The sequence below is a fragment of the Aotus nancymaae genome, unplaced genomic scaffold (assembly GCF_030222135.1).
Source record: "Aotus nancymaae isolate 86718 unplaced genomic scaffold, 86718_ANA_hifiasm-v0.15.2.pri h1tg000032l_0, whole genome shotgun sequence".
In the NCBI taxonomy this organism is placed as follows: Eukaryota; Metazoa; Chordata; class Mammalia; order Primates; family Aotidae; genus Aotus; species Aotus nancymaae.
Window position 1 is genome coordinate 30,665,269 of NW_026988445.1, and position 24,518 is coordinate 30,689,786.

At 40.0% G+C, this 24,518-nt stretch overlaps 1 protein-coding gene across 5 annotated transcripts in view; it reads left to right on the forward strand.

Moving 5' to 3' along the window:
• CNST (consortin, connexin sorting protein) overlaps positions 1–24,518 on the forward strand; it is a 103,735-nt gene that overhangs the window by 13,259 nt on the left and 65,958 nt on the right. For all 5 annotated transcript variants that reach the window (XM_012443726.2, XM_012443723.2, XM_064383685.1 and 2 more), the window contains exon 2: positions 10,378–10,804. In XM_012443726.2, coding sequence (XP_012299149.2) covers positions 10,429–10,804 — 376 coding nt within the window. In that variant the 5' untranslated portion in view covers positions 10,378–10,428. The remainder of the gene's footprint in view (positions 1–10,377; positions 10,805–24,518) is intronic.

Consider the following 24,518-nt stretch of genomic DNA (forward strand, 5'->3'; position numbering starts at 1 on the left):
TCAGATTTTACCTTTAAAATTTCAGGAGCATCCTATTAGTAAAACAATGAATTTTAAACATTTCTGTAAAGGTGGTCATAATTCTTACAGGAACCAATTTTATTCCATTTAGGTCCTAGATTTTCATCTTGCCTTTTTAATGAGCATAGAATTATCTTTCATGTTTTTCTGTAGTGGAGAAACCTAGTCAGGACTGTGAGAAGGTGAACCGTTGAAATAAAATTATAGTTGAAGAAACAACAGTGGAAAGGCTAGGTTAAAATGAATTTGAACCTGGCCTAATTCCATTTATCTCATATCCACTTTAGAAAAGACCTAAAACAGGGTGTGTATGGTGGCTCATACCTATAATTTCTTTGCATTTTTACTAATTCATGCTTCTTTTTTGGAATTTGCTGACTTGTTCCTGTATTAATCTTTCACTGACAAAAATATCCTCTGTTCTCAAGTTTCCGCCCTTCTGTTTCCTACCACATAACACTTGTGGTTTTTTTGTTGTTAACTAAATTTTAAACATCACCTTTAGATGCAGGGACCTGACTGACCCTGTTGCCTGTCAGTTAGCGTGATGAGCAGCTGTGGATTCCATCTTGTTTCTTGGGCAGGGGGCACGTAGCTCTGGAAGTGGATACTACCAGTTGGATTGGCTGGTTTAATACCTCATATCAATGCCTTCATGAGTATTTTGTGTCTCCTCTGGTCTCATGAATATTTGGTAGTTCTGAGTGCTTTCATTCCTTCCTGTGTTTAGCACACAGATGTCCTGTTTACTTTCTCTGTGTCTAACTTCTCAGGCTGTTTGCTGTGTACTCATTTTCGCCTCTCTTATTTGTATCTTTGATTTTCTGTAATGGAATTGGATATTCTTAAATATTCATGCGTTATACCTCTCCACAATAAAAATAACTCATTCCTCTGATTCTCAAAGAAATTGTCTGTCATTTATCACAATCTTCTTTGTAGCAAAGATTTTTTGGGAGAAGAGAGATGTCAGGGCAGGGTTTATAGACGTAGAGTATAATTCATTACATGTTAGAGTATCAGCTGTTTTATTTTTATTAGCCACTTTTCGAATATATAGTCCTAAGGGCATGCTGTGTCTCATCTGTCTCTCTCTTGCCCCATTGTATTTAGTATACGTATCTTGTTTGTTGTAGGTACTCAAAGTGGATTACACTGACCGCTGGTTAAGTTTAGTTAAAGCACTCAACCTCTGAGGTCAGAGTTCAGTCTCCATGTGGAGACTTACCTGCTTTGTTTCATATCCTCATAGTAAACCTTGAATGCTGGCCAAATGGCTTTGGGTTACAAAGAGCACTGGGTAAGACAAAGAATTAGCAGTTGTATTGCATAAGCAGTTTAAAACAGTATTCTTCTGAATGTGGGGCAGGAGCATCGTGTTCCCATTCAGGGGGCAACATTATATCATTATTTTTCAAGAAAGGAAAAAGTAGACAGTGAGGATGGCAGAAGAAAATATATGTGAATTTGTCTGTAACTATATATATTTTTTCTTTTTAAGAGGCAAGGTCTTGCTCTGTTTCCCAGGTTAGAGTGATGCCATCATAGCTCACTGCTGCCTTGAACTCCTGGGCTCAGGCAATCCTCCTGCTTCAGCTTCCTGAGTAGCTAGGACCACAGGCACACACCACCATGCTCAGCTAATTTTTGAAATTGCCTGTAGAGATGGGTCTCACTTTAAGGCCCAGACTGGTCTCAAACCCCTGGCCTCAAGTGATCCTCCCAAAGTGCTGAGATGACAGGCATGAGCCACCATGCCCAGACACCTACGTTGGCTTTCTTGTATGGGTATAAGAATTAAGTCATGTGTCTATGTGAGGATAATCCTAAATTGCTAAGAAATAGTATGAGATTTCAAATTAACTTACATAAGTCAACATCATAAGAATTTATTATCTTTAAATGAAATAAACCAGAGTTTTAAAAACCGCATTCAGGCCGGGCGAGGTGGCTCATGCCTTAATCCCAACTCTTTGGGAGGCCGAGGCAGGCGGATCACAAGGTTAAGAGATAGAGACCACCTGGTCAACATGGTGTAAAGCCATCTGTACTTAAAAATACAAAAATTAACCAGGCGTGGTATTGTGCGCCTGTTATCCCAGCTACTTGGGAGACTGAGGCAGGAGAATTGCTTAAACCCAGGAGGTGGAGGTTACAGTGAACCAAGATTGCTCCAGAGCACTCCAGCCTAGCAACAGAGTGAGACTCCATCTCAAAAAACAAACAAACAAACAAACAAACAAAACTGCCTTTAGATGTCCACATAAAGAAGTAGGAAGAAGATTGGCAGCGATGTGAAGAATAAAGAAGGCGTACAAATGAAAATTGGTGTTGAGATAGACTGAAGAAACCTAGTCTTTCCATTATTATGAAAATAATTCCAGCATCAGTGTCAATCTTACTGATACTTTGTAGTCAAGTAAAAGATTAAGGTATAGGATTATTTTAGCTAGATTGTGGTTTATTTGCATGATGAGATTGATTCAATACAGTGTGTGAAACCCAGTAGCATGGAGGCTGAACATGTAGTGGGACTCATTTCAGTGGACCCTCCCCAGCAGCCCTACAGGCTTCCACAGTTGCCAAGTCAGTTCCTGTTCCACTTTCCCACACTGGCTATTTTAAACCTTGCTCCCAACATACCACTCCCTCCCGCCTCCAATATATGGATCTCCTATGAATCTATTTCTGCTGTTTTTTTCCCCCAGTTTTCTTTTTTATGTCAAAATTTAATCTCTTGTATGCCTGGTTGTTTTGGATTATATAATGGACATTATAGATGAAAACTTGTGGAAATATTTTGAACCTTTGTTGGATTTTTTTGCAGAGAGGATTGACTTTAGTTTCTGGCAGGCAACCAGGTTAGAGCAGATCACCTTAATTCAGCCAGAGATGAGGTGATTGATTCTGCTGGGCCTTAGTTCTTGTGAGCACTGATCTATTTCAGGCTTGCCTTTTCTTCTGGGGAGTTTCACTTTTAGGTCCCACCAGAAGGCCTGTGGTCCCTCTTCTTGGAAGACCTTGAACTCTGTTTTTTCCCCCAGCTCTGTGAGCCTACTCAACACTCAGCTTTTTCGGCTTTTAAACTGAAGCTTTCTGCCAGCTTTTCTAGTTATCAGCAGGATGGTTTTGTCTGAAATGAGCCAGTCTGCCCTTGCCAGAAGTAGAACTCTTACATCCTTTCTTCATGTTTGTTTTTGCATATGTTTAAAATGACGGGGCCGGGCGGTGGCTCACCCCTGTAATCCCACTACTCTGGCCAAGGTTGGCAGATCACTTGAGGGTAGGAGTTCAAGATCAGCCTGGCCAACATGGCAAAACCCTGCCTAGTAGAGGCAGGGTTTAAAATACAAAAATTAGCCGGACGTGGGGGTGCATGCCTGTAATCCCAGCTACTCGGGTGGCTGAGGCAGGAGAATCACTTGAACCGGGAGGTGGAGGTTGCAGTGAGCCGAGATCGTGTCACTGCACTCCAGCCTGAGTAACAGAGTGAGCTCTCCCTCAAAAAAATAAATAAATAAAATGAATATATACATATATATGTATACAGCATATGTGCATATGATTTATGAACAGATATACCTACAGTGGGTATATGTGTGATCAGTTTCTTTGCCTAGGCTGGGCATGGTGGCTCACGCCTGTAACCTAACACTTTGGGAGGCTGAGACAGGAAGATTACTTGAAGCCAGGAGTTTGAGACCAGCCTGGGCAACATAGTAAGACTCTTGTCTCTACAAAAAATTAAAAAATTGGCTGGACATGATGGCACACACCTGTAGTCCCGGTTATTTGGGAGGCTAAGGTGGGAGGATTGCTTGGGCTCAGGAGTTCAGGGCTGCAGTGAGCTATGACCTTGCCACTGCACTCCAGCCTGGGGATAAAGTGAGACCATGTCTCGGCGGGGGGGAAGGGGGTAATATATATATTATTTATATATCTATATATCTCTCTATATAATATATATTCTATATTATTGATAGTGTGATTATATATTATTGATAGTGTGCTTATAATAAGCAAAGATATCTATATCAAAGGTACATGTCTTTTATATGTATGTTTGCTTATATATTAGATATATATCTTTTATTTTCTCTGATATATAGCTTTGATATATGTTTCTATAGATAAGATACAAGTTATACCTTATATGTACCTCATCTACATTAACTGTATCTGAGATATATAATTAAGATATATAGTTAATATATAAAAGATATCTACATCAAAGATATATCAAATATATAACATATCTTTTATATATATGATATATATGCAAGCTATATCAGAGCTATATAGATAACCTCTAAATATATAAATAAATATCTTATCATAAGTACACCACCAAAGCTGGGAGACTCTTGCACGTTAGTCCCTCTTCTTTAATATGGTATTGGTTCAGTAAGTACCTGTGACCTGCCTGGTAAAAATTTTTCTAAAGGTACAAAGATGAATGTTTGTCAGATAGCTTATGATAATTTCTAATGGGGCGGTTATATAGGCCAACGTATAAACCTGAAGAAATGAACTCCTAACATTTAATGAATGCTAAAAATAGAGTCTTATTGGGGCATTTTATTTATTTGCTGTGTAACCTATTTTTCTAAGTTTTACATATTTGAAAAACATCTCAAGATATTCGAAATTGTTCATTTTGTTGTCTCCTTAAAGTAGCAATTTGGTATTTCCTACATATATGCCTGAAAATAGCTGGTTTTTAAAAGTAATATAAAAATGATTTTAGTGGTTAGGGATACAGGCTTTGGAATCAGATTCTAAATTGAATCCTGACTTTGCCACATAATAGCAGTGTGACCTAGGCCTATGTGTTTAATCTTTCTATTGTTCTTCTGTAAAAAATGGAAATAATTTTAGAACTACTTTATAGGACTTATGAGGATTAAATTATATATATGTAACAAACTTAAAACACTGATACTTAGTAAATCTTCAGTAACTGTTAGAGAGATGGAGTCTTGCTATGTTGCCCAGGCTGGTCTCAAACTCCCAGGCAGAAGCAAGATTCTCACCTCAGCCTCCTGAGTAGCTGACATTACAGGCACACCACTGTGCCTGGCTAATATCAGCATTTTATTCATATAATGCAAGCTATTTTGTCAGGCATCTTAAAGGAAAGTTCTAATAAATTATTTGCCTTTGCCATTATATTTTCAAGAATTGACATTTTAAAACAATGTGTAGTTTTATGTGTCTATTTAATGAGTAAAGTGTAAGACAGTTTCCATGGGGATATATAGTAGATACAGGCAGTAAACGTGATTTTTGTTTTAAAAGAGGTGGCTGTAGTCTGAACCAAAGTATTTTCAAGTCTTAGATCCTCTTGGTTGTGGCTTAAAAGTATGATTGCAGTACATTTTTACAGCAAAGAGGTATTTAAAACCAAATAAGCACAATTTGTGTGTGTTTACTTCTCTTGTTTCTTTAAGTAAAACTTGCATATATCTGTGTATAAGACAGGGAAAGAGAAGAGAGATGACTCCATACTGCTTGGGTGTACTCACAATGAGGCTTTTGACCTGTCGTTTCCATTTATGCAATGGATTTTGAACTCAAAAGCCCTATAAATATATAAGCTATCTTGAACTAAGCCCCATTGTGAAAGGCAGGATTGAGGAATATGAAACAGATTATGCTTCCTTTCATTCACTTTATCTGCCCCAAGGGTTTTTTGGGAATATGAGTCACATAGTTTCAGTTAATTTCTTCATATTTTTAACAGGGTTTTCTCTTCATAACTAAAAATCTGTTATTTGATTTTTTTTTCCTTAGAATCATTAACTTCACATTTATTTTTGTTGTTCTTTTTATATCTTGCAACTTTGTCACATTTTTCTCCTTCTTGCTTACCTTATAACATAAATTTTGTCTTCAGTGGCCCTTCTTTTTCCTAAATGAAGAACCAAATCTTTATGAAATTATATTTTTTATTCTTATTAAATAAATATTAAAACAATGTGTTTTACTTTTTACTGTACTATTATGTAGAAATTTAAGTATTTAGAATGATTACTGAAAGACTGTTTTACTAGTTTTAATTACAGTACTATTTAACTTTTATAAAGTGCCAGGGATATTTTGAATATGGGGAAGTACAAAAAAAGGAACAGCATGATCCAGTGATTTACTTTCTGAATGTGGGACATAAGGAGGTAAAAATTAACTTTAAATAGTATCTATTTCCTTTCAGTATTTGCATTTGCTTAACTATAGTAATAATATCTATAGCCAGGAAATGCCAATCCAGCATGGAGTGATTCACCATGAGCCATGTTTGGCTACTGTGACAGTATCAAGGCAATGTCATAGACACCAGCATTGTCCAGTAGAAATATGTGACACATTTGTGTAATTTTGTTGTCTAGTAACCACATTAAAAAAAGCTTTTTAAAGGGAGAAATTAATTTTAGTAATGGTTTATTCAGTGTATCTAAAATATTATTTCAACATGGACTCAATATGTAGAATTAGTAATACATTTTATATTCATTTTATTCTAAATCATTAAAATATGGTATGTATTTTATAAATATAGCACATCTTAATTTGGACACAATTTTCACTGGAAATGCTTGAACTACATTTCAATTTCATAAAATGTACAGGTAAAAAACATTCACGTACCCAGGTTATTCCAAACATACTTAAGTTTTTCAGTAACTCAGTTGATGTCCACTTAAACATTTAAATTCATTAACATATTTAAAAATGTAAAGTTCAGTCTCTCAGTGTGTGTTCATATTTCAGGTAGTCAATAGCCACATGTGCTTAGTGGCTACCATTTTAAATAGCATAGGTATTGAATTGAGCCGACAGTTGAAGATGCCAGCTAAGGAACCCTGAATCAAGGGTTGTAGTTTAGCTACATTTTAAAGTGAGAGGAATGATACAGATTAGCAAGCATTATTATTATTTTCAGACACAGTCTTGCTCTGTTGCCCAGGTTAGAGTGCAGTGGTGAGATCATAGCTTGCTATAACCCAGGGTCAAGCAATCTTTTTGCTTCAGCCAAGTAGCAGGGACTTTAGGCATGCACCATCACACTTGACTAATTTTTATTTTTAGTAGAAAAGCAGGGGTCTCACTGTGTTGCCCAGGCTGGTCTTGAACAACCGAGCTCAAACAATCCATGCGCTTCGGCCTCTCAAAATGCTGGAGTTACAGATGAACCACCATGTCTGGCCTAGCAAACATTATTACATTGAAATTATGAGGACGACATTTTAAGTGAAGTTTGTATGTAAATTTCAGATGTTCTGCATCATTTGCAGAAAACAGTTTGGAGATAGTTGCTACCTTCTGTGGTCCTCACTTGGGGGTCCTCAGGCTGAGATACTATTAATTCCTAGAAACTGCTTTATGGCAAACTGCTGTGGTCAACACTTGTCACTGGGATATGAAATCAACTTAGTGGATCTTGATCAGCATTTTTAAAATATATGAAATAGTATTGAATGGAATAAAGAACATATTGGAGTGTTTCACGTGTTAAGTTTTAGTTGCATAGATGTATATAATTTGTGTGTTCAGGATCTCAGTGAAAAATGAATTTTTTATTGTGTGTCACAAAGTTTTTGACAGTCATCCCTCTGAAGCGTACTTTTGATTGCTGGTATGCTGAATATTGCCTAAGGTACATTTGTTTAAACAAAGAGTGTTAATCACAGAAGAACACTATAGATGTAGCAATGAGATGTAAGTGAATGAGTAAAGTGGTATGTAATATCCATAATACACAGAATAACGTGGACGTGGTCACTTTCTTCCTCAACTCTGAATTGGCTAGGAATAAACAAACTTGAACTTGGTGTTAATAAACTACGTGATTGGTTTGGTGACTGTATTCCTCTAAATGTTTGTTTGACTATAAATCTAATTTAAATTTGGGCTTGAAGCTTCATTCTTCAGAAGGATCTTGACTTCAAAAGTAAAAGTATAGTATTTATCTGATCTGTATGAAATACAGAAATGGCACCCATAGTCTTCTTAAAGCATTTCAATTAAATATATTTCATTATATATTCCCATAAATTCTTATTTCCATCAGCAGGCTGGAGTGTAGTGGCGTGATCTCGGCTCACTGCAACCCCCTCCTCCCCAGTTCAAGTGATTCTCCTGCCTCATCCTCCCAAGTAGCTGGGACTACAGTTACGTACCACCATGCCCAGCTAATTTTTGTATTTTTTTTTTTTTAGTAGAGATGGAGTTTCACCATGTTCGTCAGGATGGTCTCGATCTCTTGACCTCTTGATCCACCAACCTCAGCCTCCCAAAGTGCTGGGATTATAGGCATGAGCCGCTGCACCTGGCCTCCGATAAATTATTTTTAAAAATGTTAGTAACACCGAATATTTAATCTCATCAGATAAGATGCATGAAAAATTAAGTCAAATTCTATCCAGGATTGAGATATGCTTTTGGTAAAATGGAATTTTCTTTTTCTTAGCCTGTTACTTTAGATTATTCTTTAATTTAGTGTTTCTTCCTCAAAGTTTTGGGGTTCTCATGTTTTGTATAAGCCTCACTTTAATGTTTGCTTGAAATTCTTTTTTTTTTTTTTTTTTTTTTGAGACAGAGTTTTGCTCTTGTTACCCAGGCTGGAGTGCAATGGCGCGATCTCAGCTCACCGCAACCTCCGCCTCCTGGGTTCAGGCAATTCTCCTGTCTCAGCCTCCTGAGTAGCTGGAACTACAGGCACGCACCACCATGCTCAGCTAATTTTTTGTATTTTTAGTAGAGACGGGGTTTCACCATGTTGACCAGGATGGTCTCGATCTCTTGACCTCGTGATCCACCTGCCTCGGCCTCCCAAAGTGCTGGGATTACAGGCGTGAGCCACCGCACCCGGCCAAAATGTAATAAACTTTTAGATAATAGGAGTAGATAAAAGACCTGATAAAGGGTTTGCAGTCTGTTTTGTAAATTTAAAAAATATTAGCAGTACCCTTAAAGCAGATTTAGATTTTTTTTTTTCCGATTCTACACTAAGAATAGCCTAGAGTTAACCATGGCCCTTTCTTTGTTCTTTTCTTTTTTTTTTTTAATTTTGTAAGTGTTCAAAAGGATTTTTATGATAATTCTAAAGTACCTTCCAGGGCTTATTCTTAAGAAATAAAAGATATAACGGTAGTATAAATACATGCTACCCAAACTTTCACTCACATACTTTTTTCTAGTTTATTTTTTAAAAATCTTGGCAGGGCATGGTGGCTCATTCCTGTAATTCCAGCACTTTGGGAGGCCGAGGTGGGTGGATCACAAGGTCAGGGGTACAATACCAGCCTGGCCAAGATGGTGTAACCCCGTCTCTACTAAAAACTACAAAAATCAGCCAGGCACAGTGGCAGGCGCCTGTAATCCCAGCTACTCAGGAGGCTGAGGCAGGAGAATCACTTGAACCTGGGTGGCAGAGGTTGCAGTAAGCCAAGATTGTGCCACTGCACTCCAGCCTGGGCAACAGAGTGAGAATCTGTCTCAAAAAAAAAAAATAAATCTTTAAACATTTTCATTTCCAAACATTGCTGCTGTTTAGCCAGAGAAGAACTTATACAACTAGCTTTCAGTTGTCTGGTAAGTATCCAGGGATTAACATAAGTGACTAATTTCAGCACATAACCTATTTAGTCATTTCATTAAGGCCGCGGTCCCAACCTGATGCACATTGGACTCACCTATAGAACTTAAAAAATATCTGTGCTTAGGCTCCATCCTCAGAGATTCTGATATAGTGGTCTAGAATAGAATTTGGGCAGCCTCCTCACGTGATCATGAGGAGCCAGAGTTGACAACTGTAGTACTCAAATGAGAACTAGCTGAGTTTGGGTTTGGGTTGCACACGGTGAAAGGGAATGAACTTAAACCATTTCCTTCTCTTCCCTATTTAAAGTGAAATGACCTAAGCAGATATTCAGTTATATTTTATTATCTAATAAAGCGTAGAATTCTATCTAAAATATTTAATTCTGATTAGATACAGAAAATAAACTTTTGTAATCATTGGAATTGAATATGAAAAGCTAGATAACTGTATTGCAACTGTTAATTTCAGCCAGTTGTATAATGATAACACTGGTGAATTATAAGTAAATCTAATACTTGAAAATTTGGGTATACGTAGAAAATAAATTTTAATATGTACAAAAAAAGAAAATGAGAACTAGCTGAGTTTTGGGGTTGGGTTGCACATGGTGAAAGGGAATGAACTTAAATCATTTCCTTCTCTTCCCTCTTTATTATTCAAGGCTGAAACGACCTAAGAGAAGGGGAAAATCAAAGATCACTGAGAATCTGCAAAGGTTAGAAAATGAAGTAGCTTTTTTCTTTTTGTCATTGTAGACATGGAAGGTGTTTAATGTAACTTTAAATGGTTCAGCAAAGGATGCGCTAATGGATGACAGCGATACTCCTACATATAATCTGCAAATAGAACCACAAGATGGATGTCATCCTGGTGACAGCATGGAAAGGAGTGTGACATGCCTGCCTGCATCAGATGAAAATGAAAATCAGCTTGATGGGGATGGGCATGAGCATCTAACCAGCAGTGACAGTGCAATGGGCAAACCCGAAGCGTCGGAGCAGGACAGTCTCAACAACAATGAAAGCTGTGCATTGAGCTGTGAGGTGGCTGCAGGTGAGGACTCGGAAAACACTCTTTGTGAAGGCTCCAGAGATGAACAGGCCTTCTTGGGAAAGGACACAAAAATACCTGGAAAAAGAAGTGCAAGAAGCAAAAAAGGGGCTGCTAAGAAGATACCACCAGGTATTTTTTAAAATAGTATTTATCGTATTCTTTAATTAATTAAAAATAAACCTCCTTCCCATCCCATTCTGTGTTTACTGTCCTACATCTTGCTGCTTTTCTTCGTATATTCTGGAGCTAATTCCACAATGGCACAAGCATATCCAACTGTGTGGTCTTCCATGCATGTGATACGTCTCAACAGTGTTCCACTGTATGGGTGTAACGTAATTTATTTAATTACTTCCTTATGGCCCTTCCCAGTCTTTTACTATCATAAACAGTGCCGAGGCCGGACACAGTAGCTCATGCCTGTAATCCTGGCACTTTGGGAGGCCGAGGCGGGCGGATCACCTGAGGTCAGGAGTTTAAGACCAGCCTGGCCAACATGGTGAAACCCTGTCTCTAAAAATACAAAAAATTAGCTGGGTGCAGTGGCACGCACCTGTAATCCCAGCTACTCTGGAGGCTGAGGCAGGAAAATCACTTGAACCCGGGAGGTGGAGGTTGTGGTGAGCTGAGATCATGTCACTGCACTCCAGCCTGTGCTACAGAGTGAGAGTTTATCTCAAAAACAAAACAAACAAACAAAAAACAGTGCTGAAATTGACATCCTTTGTACATGTTTTCACATTAGGTACTTTAAATATATGCAGTCTCCTTCCTTTATAAATTAAACTGTTTTCTACCAATGACAAAAGGAAATAAAAATTTCCTTCTGTCATTCCTGTGACTTTGATCTCTAACCTGTGACTTTAGATGCTATATGACCTCTTTATAGACCTTTCCATCTCATTCAGCAGGTAAATAAAATACATGAACATGTATTTATGTACAATTTAATATGTAGTATTGAATAAGACATCTGGTTCTAATTATCTGTATCACTTTGGATAAAAAGTAATTCAGAGTATTTCTCATTTGGTATGCAGTTTGGCAGTTAAAGTTTAGAGCTATGGAATTTTTGCCCTGAATCACAGGGTCCCCTTGGGAAGAGCCAGCCTCTGGTTATTTTTGATCAGAAACACGTGGGACTAGAAAGTTTTGGTATGCCCTAGATGGGATTCCTTGGTGTAGCACAAGCCAACAGATTTTACATCAGACTCTAGTGAACTAAGTGGAACGTCTCTTCATCTTCTGTTCTCTTCCACTTCTTTGGTTAATATGTCTGTCTATATCTTTTTTTATTTATATTTTTAAAATTTGAAGTAAAATACAAAACTCTTCGGTTTCTACAAATTAATCCTTATTCAATAAGGTAATTTGAAAACTTTTTAATATAATTCATAATCTGGCTTTCTGGTCATAATTTGGCTTTTCATGTCCCTGTATCTTTCTTAGTAGACTTAAAATAATTTTTAACAAGTGATATGAATGTATTTCTTAAAAGATCTAATAAGCAGAGGATATATACAGTACTCTGTATATATAAATCAATTTCTTTTATAACTATCATTCAAGAGCAGATTCACCAGACCTCTCAGTCTGATTTTGTGATTTTATTTTCGAGACAGGATTTCGCTCTGTCACCCAAGGCTGAAGTGCAGTGGCGTCACCATGGCTCACTGCAGCCTTGACCTCCCAGGCACAAGCGATTTTCCCACCTCAGCCTCTGGAGTAGCTGGAACAACAGGCATGTGCCACCATGCCTGACTAATTTTTCTTTTCTTTTTCTTTTTGTAGATAAAGGATCTTGCACTGTTGCCCAGGCTTGAATTCCTGGCTTTAAGCGATCCTCCTGCCTAGGCCTCCCAAAGTGTTGGGATTACAGGCATCTTGTGATGTCTTTAAGAACTGATACTTAGTTGCATATCTGTGAGTCAGTCATAGATTCAAGATTGTGAGTCCTTTTACTCCTCCCTTCTGTGGCTTTATTCCACTTTCCTTAGGTGTGATTATATTATTGTCATTTTTATTATAGAGAGAGGATCATGCTACCTTGCCCAGGTTAGTCTTAAACTCCTGGGCCCAAGTGATCCTTTTATCTCAGCTTCTGGAGTACCTGGGACTACAGGTGTACACCACTGGGCCCAGCTTATAATGAAAAGTTATTTAGTATTTGTAATACTGTGAGAAGATACGTGTCGAATCACTATCCCCTGATGCATTTGAAACATATAATTTATAAGATCTAAGGATTGTCTTTATACAGCTTACTTTAAACATTATTTTCTATATCTTACATAAAGTGAGTTTAAGAGAATGAGAAAAGCCAGGCATGGTGGCTCATGCCTGTAATCCCAGGACTTTGGGAGGCCAACATGGGTGGATCACTTGCGCTCAGGAGTTTGAGACCAGCCTGGCCAACATGGTGAAGCCCTGTCTCTAAAAAAAATACAAAAATCAGCTGGGCCTGGTGGCACGCACCTGTAGTCCCAGCTACTTGGGAAGCTCAGAGAATGGCTTGGGCCTGGGAGGCGGAGGTTGCAGTGAGCCACGATCCTGCCACTGCACTCCAGTCTAGGTGATAGAGCCAGAGCTTGTCTCAAAAAAAAAAAAAAAAAAAAGTAAGAAAATAGAATCAGGAGTTATAAGACTCAAGTTCAGATCTTACAAATCTAGGTCACTTGGTGAGACTGAAGCAGTCTCTACTTCATTGTTTTCATCTGTATATGATGATGTTCATCTGCATAAATTTATGAAATTCCTTTTTAAGCTGTGAGTTTTTTAGATTTCGTAGTAGAGTCGGTATACTGTATACTGGAATAAAATTTGGTGATTCGCCTCTGGTGTATCTATAGAGTTTTTATATTTTAGGGATACATTGTTGTTTGTCTTTTAAATTTTGATAAATTTAAAGAAAGGATATGTTTGAGTAAGCCAAGGAATTTTAAACTGAATAGGATTATTTTGGGTATGGAAAGAATCCTTTCTAGATGTGGAAGGGACCTAGAATGTGAAGAAGCTTTAGAATTGCCTGGAAAGCTTCCCTCAGAGTTTAGTTGCTGGGACCCCACCCTGAGAACTCGATTCTGCCTGTCTTCTCTCAGTACATAGCCAGTCACCAGGTCTAAGTGATTTTATCTCCCTGTGATCTCTCTGGTCAGTCTCTTTCTCTCCGTCTTCACTGCCACAGTTCACCATCATCTTCAGTTGGAGTACTGCAAAAGCCCCTAAATATGTTTCTCATCTTGCTTCTATCCTCCATGTCAAAAATAATGCAAAGAGTTTATGCATAGGATTTTAGACAAGGATGTGCTTACTGTACTTTTTTCAGTTAAATTCTCGGATCCTAAGTAAATAAAGTTTCAGATTTTTCAGATGAGTACTTTTCTAATAATTAAATAGCTTCTCAAATGTGAAATGACATGTAAAACATGATATTCAGTTGTAAACCAGAAATGTGGTTTTTTTTACAGGTGTTATTGTAACACTTTTTTGAAAATGTAAAATGAAGTAAGTTGATTCACTCTTATGCTCCCTTACCTAGTTTAATTTGCAGTAATTTTTCAATTACTACAGTCCAAAGGCTAGTACTGGAAAAAAGTGATAGTACAGGAGGCTTGTCACTAATAGTCATGTCACTCCTAATGGTCACGTCATTAGGAGACATGGCACTATTTATGGGTTTCCTGGAGGCAGAATTTGTGTCAATGGCTTAAACCTTGAACTAAGCCCCAGGGGAGTCCAGTTGTCATTATATAATGAGCATTTTGTTGTTTTTTTTTCCATTAAGAGAATTGAATCCCCTTGATAGGGTTAACTAAGCAGGATTTCAAGCTGTGTTACATAGGGATACCTCATCTCTACAAAAAGTAAAATAATTTAGCTGGGCATGGTGGCATGCCCCTGTAGTCCCAGCTACTTGGGAGGCTGAGGTGGGACGATCACTTGAGCCCAGGAGGTCACAGCTACAGTGAGCTGTGTGATTGCGCTACTGCAGCCCAACCTGAGAGACTGAGATGCTATCTCAAAAAAAAAAAAAAAGAAAAAGAAAAAAAATTTTCGCTGTATTTAAAATGGCAAAGCTTTAGGCAAATATCCTAAAAACTAATGGCCACTACTTATTTATTAATATTTTTCACATTACTTCTACCTGGGGGAAAAAACAATGGAAATTAGCTAATGTGTTTTTTTAACAGCTTTATTAAGATGTAATCCATATACCTACAATTCACCTATTTAAATATACAATTCACTGATTTTCAGTACACTTATAGGGCTATGTAACCATCAATAGTCAATTTCAGTATGTTTTTTTCACCACACAAAGCAGCCCCTTACCTATTAGCACTCACTTCTTACTTCCACTTAGACATCCCAGCCTGGGGCAACCATTAATCTACTTTCTTTTTCTTTTTTTCTTTTTTTTTAACTGAGACAGGGTTTCTCCACATTGGTCAGGCTGGTCTTGAACTCCCGACCTTAGGTGATCCACCTGCCTCAGCCTCCCAAAGTGCTGGGATTACAGACGTGAGCCACCGCGTCCGGCTCTACTTTCTTTTTCTATAGCTTTGTCTACTATGAACATTTTGTATCAGTGGAATCATACAGTGCATGGTGTTTGGCGTCTTTCATTTAACATGTTTTCGTGGTTGACCCATTTTGTAGCATACATCAGTACTTTGTTCCTCTTTATGGTCAGGTCATATTCTGTTGCGTGGATATACCATATTTCATTTGTACCTCAGTTGATGGATGTTTGGGTGGTTTCTACTTTTTGGCTGTTCTCCTATGGACACTGGTGTACAATTTTTGGTAGAGACATATGTTTTCATTTCTCTTTGTCATATATTTCTAGGAGTAGAATTGCTGGATTATATGATCACTTTATGCCAAATGATTTTCCAAAGCAACTGCACGATTTTAGTCCCACCAGTGCTGTATGAGAGTTCCAGTTTCTCTGCATCTTCACCAACACTTGTTCATATCTGACTATTTATCACCATACAGTTTTAAAAAATTGTTTTGTAATTCATATACCATAAAATTCACCTTTTATAGGTACAATTTAGTGGTTTTAGTGTATTAGCAAAGTTGTACAGTCTAATTCTAGAATATTTTATCGTCCAGTAAGAAATGTACCCATTAGCAGCCACTCCTCATTCTTCCCTTCCCAACTCCTGGCAACCACTGTCCCATAAATTTTATATATTTGTGAGACAAGTTTAGATTAAGTGTTTTATGGTTGCCATAACAACATTAGTTACTCAGTCCCAGTCACCATAGTATCTAAGCATTTGACAAAACAGTTCAGCAAATGGCAGGAAGCCAGAGATAGGCAGCACATGGAAAGTGAGAAAGGAGGGCCTTTCTAAATTGACTTGCCACTATTCAGTGCCCTGGCTGGTTTCAGGGAGGCCTTTACAGTGTGGCCAACTGAAAGATGACAAGCAGGGCTAGAGCCTTAGAAAGCTCGGAGTCAGGCTTGTGTCGTGAAATGAAGACTTTGCACTTGAATCTTGGTTATTTGAATCTTGGTTCTCCTGTTCTTCCCTGTATGATCTTAGAAAAGGAACTCATTTCCCTGAACCTCTTTTCTCACCTGTAAGGAAAGCTGACCATACATATCTTGCAGGATTGTCTTGAAATGAGTGACTCTGTATGGAAAGCATTTTGTAAAGTACCCAGCATAGAATAGGTGCTTCTAAATGGTAGTTGTTGTGTTTATGTGTGTCATAAGATGATTTTATTTATTTGTTTGTTTGTTTGTTTGTTTGTTTGTTTGTTTGTGACAGGGTTTTGTTCTGTCACCTAGGCTGGAGTGCAGTGGCGTGATCATGGCTCAGAAATAGCCTCAAATTTCCAGGCTCAGGTGATCCTTCCACCTCAGACTCCCAAGTAGCTGGGACTACAAGCGCATGCCACTATGCTCAGCTAAATTTTCTTTTTTTTAAAGAGACGGGTTTTCACCATATTGCCGAGACTGGTCCTGAATTCCTATGCTCAAGCCATCCACCAGCTTTGGCCTCCTAAAGTACTAACGTTAGAGGCGTGAGCCACTGTACCAGGCCACATCAGATGATTTTTGAGTGGCGTGACAGGGAGTAAAATTAAGAAATTAATTTGGTTTGACTTTAAGTCCATTTTACCTCTTTCGTCAGTACTTTTTAAATCTCCTAGGAGCTTTTTAACACTCTGTCCTTTCAGGCTTACCTATCCCTGCCCCACTCCCCTAACATATATTCCTGAAAATGTATTTCCAGTTCCATACTGGTTTCATGTTGATACAACATGCTTTTTGGGATGTTAACTGATATGTAAAGTAATAACTAGTAATGCCATAAAATATAATCCCCAAAGGCATTTTTGCATTTGTATATATTGACTTCAACTATAGTAGAACATTGATAGCTGGCCTCTAAACTCAGCTTTATGGAGTCAGTTGGGTAATATCTGTACTGGCCAGAGGTGAGATCACTGGGATTGGTGGGGACTATGGTGAACAGGAGTCTACATCCGGCCCTACCTAAGGGCATTCAGATTTTAAAGATGTAAATGCCTGGCTAAGCCCCTGTAAGAGGAACGATAGGGGCTGGGGTTGATGTTTTATGATTGCAACCCATCTGCTCACTAGGTAGAGAGATGGACAGTTTAACTCCCTTACAGACTATATACCACATTTTCAGAATTCAGAAGTCCTGATTTACCTTATTTCTAGTAGATGTTCCACCTCTTTTAAATTAACATTTCTTTGGACAATGACATGCAGAAACGGTAGCCTCTCATGTTACTCTTCCTTCATTAAGGGATTGATCAATGAAGGCGGGTCAGATCTTTTCTGAAGGTCAGCTGGTAAGAATAGAATAAAGAATTCCTGATTTATATAGAGTCAAATAATTTCACAATCAGAAGAGACTTCAAGGTCACTAGCCAAAACTGTCTTGGGGAAAAAAATAGCCCTAATATTAAAAATGTGTTAGCTTTCTATTGCTACCAAAACAAGTTACCACAAATTTAGTGGCTTTAAACACACACAACACATATTTATTATCTTACAGTTCTGTTCTGTAGGTCAAGAATCTGACGTCGGGTGCAGTGGCTCACGCCTTTGGAAGGCATGAGGGAGGCGGATCACCTGAGGTCAGGAGTTCAAAACCAGCCTGGCCAACATGGTGAAACCCCATCTCTACTAATGATACAAAAAAATTAGCTGGGTGTGGTGGTGTACCCCTGTAATTCCAGCTACTCAGGAGGCTGAGGCACAAGAATCACTTGAACCCGGGAGACAGAGGTTGAAGTGAGCGGAGATTGTGCCATTGCACTCCAGCCTGGGCAGCAACAGCAAAACTTCCCCCCCCAAAAAAAAGGAAGGAAGGAAGGAAGGTAGTAAGATTCTTACTGGGCTAACATCAAGGTGTTAGCAGGGCTGTGTCCCTTTCTGGTTGCTACCTGGGAGAATTTGTTCCTTGCCTTTTCCAGATTTTAGAGGCTCTCCACATTCTCCAGCTTCTGTTACCCTTCCTCCATCTTCAGGGCCAGCAGTGGCTTTGAAGTGAGCCAAAGTCCTCACATTGCATCACTTTGACCAGCTGATGCTTCTGCCTCTCTCTTCCATGTTTAAAGTCCCTTGTGGTTATGCTGGGCCCACCCAGATATTGCAGGATAATCTCCCTTTTTAAAGATCAACTGGGCCAGGAATGGGAAGTGCTGGGAAGCACTTGGGGAGGCTGAGGCGGGAGGATCAAGAGGTCAAGAGATCAAGACCATCCTGGCCAACGTGGTGAAACCCTGTCTCTACTAAAAATACAAAAATTAGCTGGGCATGGTAGTGCACGCCTGTAGTCCTAGCTACTCAGGAGGCTGAGGCAGGAGAATTGCTTGAATCTGGGAGGCAGAGGTTGCAGTGAGCCGAGATTGCACCACTACACTCCAGCCTGGCAACAGAGTAAGACTGTCTCAAAAAAAAAAATAAATCAACTGATTAGCAGCCTTTATTTCATCTTCAGCCTTAATTCCGCTTTGCTATGCAGTGTGATGTAACATTTTTCTAAGTTCTGGGTATGGGGACATGGACATCTTTGGGAGCTGTTACTCTGCCTACCACAAAAAGGGTATAATATAGACTAGATGATAACTTTACATAACAGAATGATTCTTCACTTTATAAAAGTTTTTATGACATTATTTTGTAGACCCATATAGGATCACTTAGTCAATAGATATTGATTGAGCACTGCGTGCTGGTGCACCTGCCTTTCAGTTTTGTAGGCTCAAGTGAGGGAGCCAAGTAACTAACAAGTGCAGTCTGACAAGATGGGAGGCATGAGTAAGCATGCAGTCTGGAAGTAACCTGTCCTAGGAGTTATAGAAGGTTGTCAGGAGGAGTTGATATCTAAGCTCAGTTAGGACAAATAAAAGCGATGGGGGCGAAGAGGAGAGGAAGAATGTTAGACAGAGCAGATGCGCCGGGAACTAGAGCTCACAAGACAAGAAGAGAGCATCTTGTGTTTCAGCGCCTGTCAATAAGCGCTTTGGCTTGAGCAGAATAAAAGGAAAGAGTTAATCGAGGGGAAATAGAAGAGAGTAGAGTAATAGAGAGATTGGGGCTTAGAAGATTGGCAAAGTCCGGGGCCGGGCGCGGTGGCTCACGCCTGTAATCCCAGCACTTTGGGAGGCCGAGGCGGGTGGATCACGAGGTCAAGAGATCGAGACTATCCTGGTCAACAAGGTGAAACCCCGTCTCTACTAAAAATACAAAAAATTAGCTGGGCACGGTGGCGCGTGCCTGTAATCCCAGCTACTCAGGAGGCTGAGGCAGGAGAATTGCCTGAACCCAGGAGGCGGAGGTTGCGGTGAGCCGAGATCGCGCCATTGCACTCCAGCCCGGGTAACAGGAGTGAAACTCCATCTCAAAAAAAAAAAAAAAAAAAAAAAAAAACAAGATTAGCAAAGTCCAGATCATTAATTGTTTTTAACATTACCAATTTGGGCCTTAACAACAGGTTTGAATGAGGGAATGACATGATGTGAATTGCATTGTTTAAAAGATTCCTAAGTGTGGATGACTGGTTGGAGCAGTACAAGACTAGAAGCAGTACACAGTTAAGGGGCTTTTACAATAATCTCTGCAAGAGATGCTGGTAATCTGTAATGAGAGAACAGCTGTAGGGCTGTAGAGAAGTCAGTGAATTCAGAGATTCTAAGGAGGTGGAATTAACAGGACTGGATTGTTAATTAGATATGGAAAAAAAGAGTCCAAGATAATCTAATTCCCAGTTATCTGGTTTAAGCACCAGGATGGTTGATAATGCCATGTATTGCGCATAGGAATATAAGGAGAGAAAGAGCAAGTGTGGAGAGAGAGTGTTGTGCTTTTGGGTCAGGTGTCTGGGGTCTTTTAGACATCTAAGTAGACATGTTAAACAGTGCTGGGATAACAGGTGTGAGCCACTGCACCCAGCCTTAGTTTTTACATATGAGGAAATTAAAAGTTTAATTGAGCCGGGTGTGGTGGCTCACACCTGTAATTCCAGCCCTTTGGGAGGCTAAGGCGGGCAGATCACCTGAGGTTAGGAGTTGAGACCAGCCTGACCAACATGGAGAAACCCCATCTGTATGAAAAATACAAAAACTTAGCTAGTGCATGCCTGAAATCCCAGCTACTTGGGAGACTGAGGCAGGAGAATCACTTGAACATTGGAGGTGGAGGTTGCAGTTAGCTGAGATCGAGCCATTGCATTCCATTCTGGGCAACAAGAGCAAAACTCTGTCTCAAAAAAAAAAAGTTTGAAAGAATACATTATTTTTGTAGGAGAGAGGATAAAAATTAGGATGTGAATCTAGGGCTCCTAATGAGCTAGAATGTGTTTTCTATACATCAGAGTCCTACTTCTTCCACTAAACAATGAGAGGCCAGGCATGGTGGCTCACACCTGTAATCCCAGCACTTTGGGAGGCCAAGGCAGGAGGACTGCTTGAGTCCAGGAGTTCAAGACCAGCCTGGGCAACACAGTGGGACCTTGTCTTTACAAAAAATTAAAAAATTAGCCGGGCGTGGTCACACACATCTGTAGTCCCAGCTACTCAAGAGACTGAGGCAGCGGGATTACATGAGCATGGGAGGTCAAGGCTTTAGTGAGCAGTGATCATGCCACTGCACTCCAACCTGTGACAGAATGAGACTCTCAAAAAATTAAAAAACAAAACAAAACATTGCGGTTCTGTTGGTAGGGTAAAAATGATAATAATGAGCCACCAACTGTTACTGATTTTTTTCTATTGTGGAAATATTTGCCAAGCATTGGGAATACAGTGATGACAAAACAGATCTTGCGCTTACGCCCTGGATCCCTGGTGGAGTCTAGTGGGAAGGCAGGTATTCAGTAAAATTATTGCTCTGGGTGTGGTGGCTCATGCCTATAATCCCAGCACTTTTGGAGGCCAAGGTGGGGGATCACGAGGTCAGGAGATCAAGACCAGCCTGACCAACATGGTGAAACCCCATCTCTACTAAAAATACAAAAATTAGCTGAGCGTGGTGGCGCACATCTGTAATCCTAGCTATTTGGGAAGCTGAGGCAAAGAATCACTCGAACCAGGGAGGCAGAGGTTGCAGTGAGCCGCGATTGCGCCACTGCATTCTAGTCTGGGCAACAGAGTGAGACTCCATTTCAAAAAATAAATAAATAAAATTATTGCACGGTTGTATGGTCTGCTTGCTCATAGAACTGACACATGTGGCCGGGCACGGTGGCTCACGTCTGTAGTCCCAGCACTTTGGGAGGCTGAGGTGGACAGATCACAAGGTCAGGAGTCCGAGACCAGCCTGTCCAAAAGACCAGCCTGGCCAGTATGGTGAAACCCCGTCTCTACTAAAAAAAATAATAATAATACAAAAATTAGCCAGGCATGGTGGTGGGTGCCTCTAATCCCAGCTACTCAGGAGGCTGAGGCAGGAGAATTGCTTGAACCCGGGAAGCAGAGGGTGCAGTGAGCCAAAAATCATGCCTCTGCACTCCAGCCTGGGCAACAGAGCAAGACTCTTGACTCAAGAAAAAGCAAAAAAACCCTGACACACTGACTGTGTGTGGAATGGAATGGAGAGAGCAGTTTGGAAGACAGTAGGAGGTGAGTTTTGAAGTGTTACCTCTTGGGTAGTCTGAATGCTAATGAGAATTTCCATTAGTGGAAAGCTTAGTTAAGGGTTGGTAGTTGGGAGTAACATACCACCTACTTATCAAGAGGACCCTAAACTGATGGTTAGAATGATAAAATTGCATTCCCTGCCATTTTCTAGCTCTTTCCAACAGACTGCACCATTTCCAGGAGTGTTGGGAAAGGTGTTTGTTAAAATGGCAGAGAAGGGAACAACAGAATATAATATAAAAGCAGAAAATCGAAGAGTTTTTCATGGTCTGTGTATTAGCTATCTCTTGCAGCATAACAACTTAGCAGCTGAAAACAGCAAACATGTATCATCTCGTGGTTTTTGTAGGTCAGAATCTGTGCGTGGCTTAGCTTGGCGCTTCTGATTTAAGTCTCTTATGAGGTTGCAGTCAAGAGTTGGCCAGGGCTACAGTCATCTCAAGGTTTGATAGAGGTTGAATAATCTGCTTCCAAAGTCACATGGTTCTTGGCAGGCCTCAGACCCTTGCCACGTGGCTTATTTCACAGGGCTGCCTTACGCCATGACAGCTGGCTTCCTCCAGGGCTAGCAGTCAGAGAGAGAGCACTGAACCTGGGAGCCATACTTTTTTAATGACCTAATTTTGGAAGTGATATTCCATCATTTCTGCATATTCCTTTCAGTAGAAGCAGTTTACTGGGTCCACTTGTACCTACTGGGAGGGAATTGTACAAGGGCATGAATACTAAGAGGCCAGCATCACGGGGGCTCGTCTTAAAGGATGTCTACTACAGTCTGCCAGGAGAAAGTCGGTATCTCAGATTGTGCCAAGGGTCCCGTGAGAATGTAGTGGCAGTTCTATTCACAGTTCTTTATTTATTTCTTTCTTTATTTTTTAACTCTGAACAGCTTTCCTGAGATTGCTGGTGGAACCCAGGATATATCCTGGTACAGACAGGCCAGTTAGACAGTTTTCTTTTTGTCTATTTTTTTTTTTATGATTTCAGTTATGCTGTTAAAATGCAATATCTATGTAGAGAGAAGATGGAAAAGAAGAGAATTACAATCAATCAATCAAGCCTTTCAAATTCTATCCAAAAAACCAGCATTCTCAAAGTCTCAGTAATGAGATAGGTATTTTTTAAGTAATGTGATATTTTATGTGAAGAAAAATTAAGAAATTTACACCTCCTGATGCATGTATTTATGCAGTTACATACATAGTAACCTAGGCGAAGGAAGACTTTAAAAAAAATTTTAGATATAAGAATATTTTATAGGCTGTATTTAAGAATATGGTATTGTATTACTGATTTTATCGGACTCAGGTTAGTGGACGCTGAATGGAAACATACGCTTAGGTGGGGGTTAGGGACTTTGGCTTCTCAGTGCTGTACTAGGAAAGTCAAACTTTCCAATATTTAATGGTATTTCTAAATAGTCTCCTTCTGTTTTTCTCTGGATCATGATCCCTACAAAGAGTGAATGATATCTTCATTTGTTTAAAATAATGGTTTCTAAGAATCACTGATAGGGTCAGAACTACCGTTAAGTTTTTTTGTTGTCTCGTTTTTTAAACAAAGTTGTATGTGCCTGCCTCTCATTTGTAAAAGGCAGACAAGTGAACATTTGAAAATGTAGTCACACAAATCAAAAGCAGGCAGAGGGTATTTGCATGCAATAAAGCATTATTTGGCAATGAAAATACATGAAATCCTAATAATAAATGCTATAGCATGGATGAATCTTGAAAAGGCGCTAAATGAAAGAAACCATATGTATGAAATGTCCAGAATGGGCAAATCTATACAGATAAAAAGTAGATTCGCCCCCGGCGGCCTCCGAGTGCGCATGGGGCGCGAGTTGGGCGGGCAGATGGCGGACGCCCGCCCGTGGGCCCATCAGCTCCGAGCCGGGCTTCTTGGCCCCGCCACCGTTGCAGGGAGGAGAGGCGTTAGGGCGCGCGGGGTCTCCACCCTCCGCCGACCTCGCGTTGGGTGTTGCAGTCTCCGAGGCGGCGGGGAGTCCCCTGGGATCGGGGCTTCACCTCTTAGGGGTGGGGGCCGCGGCGGCGGGGCGAGGGTTCTGGGCGAATCAATGGGCTGCTGATGGGCAGGATCCTGGATGCCCGTTGGCCGCCGTCCTGGGCCTGGGGGTTGGGGGATTCCCGCGGAGTATTCCCACTTGAATGGCGTCAGAGGCCCGAGAGTGGGGGAAGCGGCTTTTCCCTCTGTGCCAACGATCCCGTAATCCGCGAAGACCATGTGGTTTCATGAAGTTGGAGGCACAGGAAGGAGTCAAGACTGAGAACGACGATCATATTAATTTGAAAGTGGCGGGGCAGGATGGTTCTGTGGTGCAGTTTAAAATTAAGAGGCATACACCACTTAGTAAACTAATGAAAGCCTGCTGTGAACGACAGAGATTGTCAGTGAGGCAGATTAGATTCTGATTTGACAGGCAACCAGTCAATGAAACAGACACACCTGCACAGCTGGAAATGGAGGATGAAGATGCAATTGATGTGTTCCAACAGCGCACGGGAGGTGTCTACTGAAAAGGGAACCTGCTTCTTTACTTCAGAACTATGTTCTTTAAGACCAAGATTACATTCTCAATTAGAAAACTGCAATTTGGCTCCACCACATCCTGACTACTACAGTATAGTTTTCTCTAATTTTTCGTTTCCCTCTTTCCCATTTCTTTATTATAAAGTAACTGGTATAT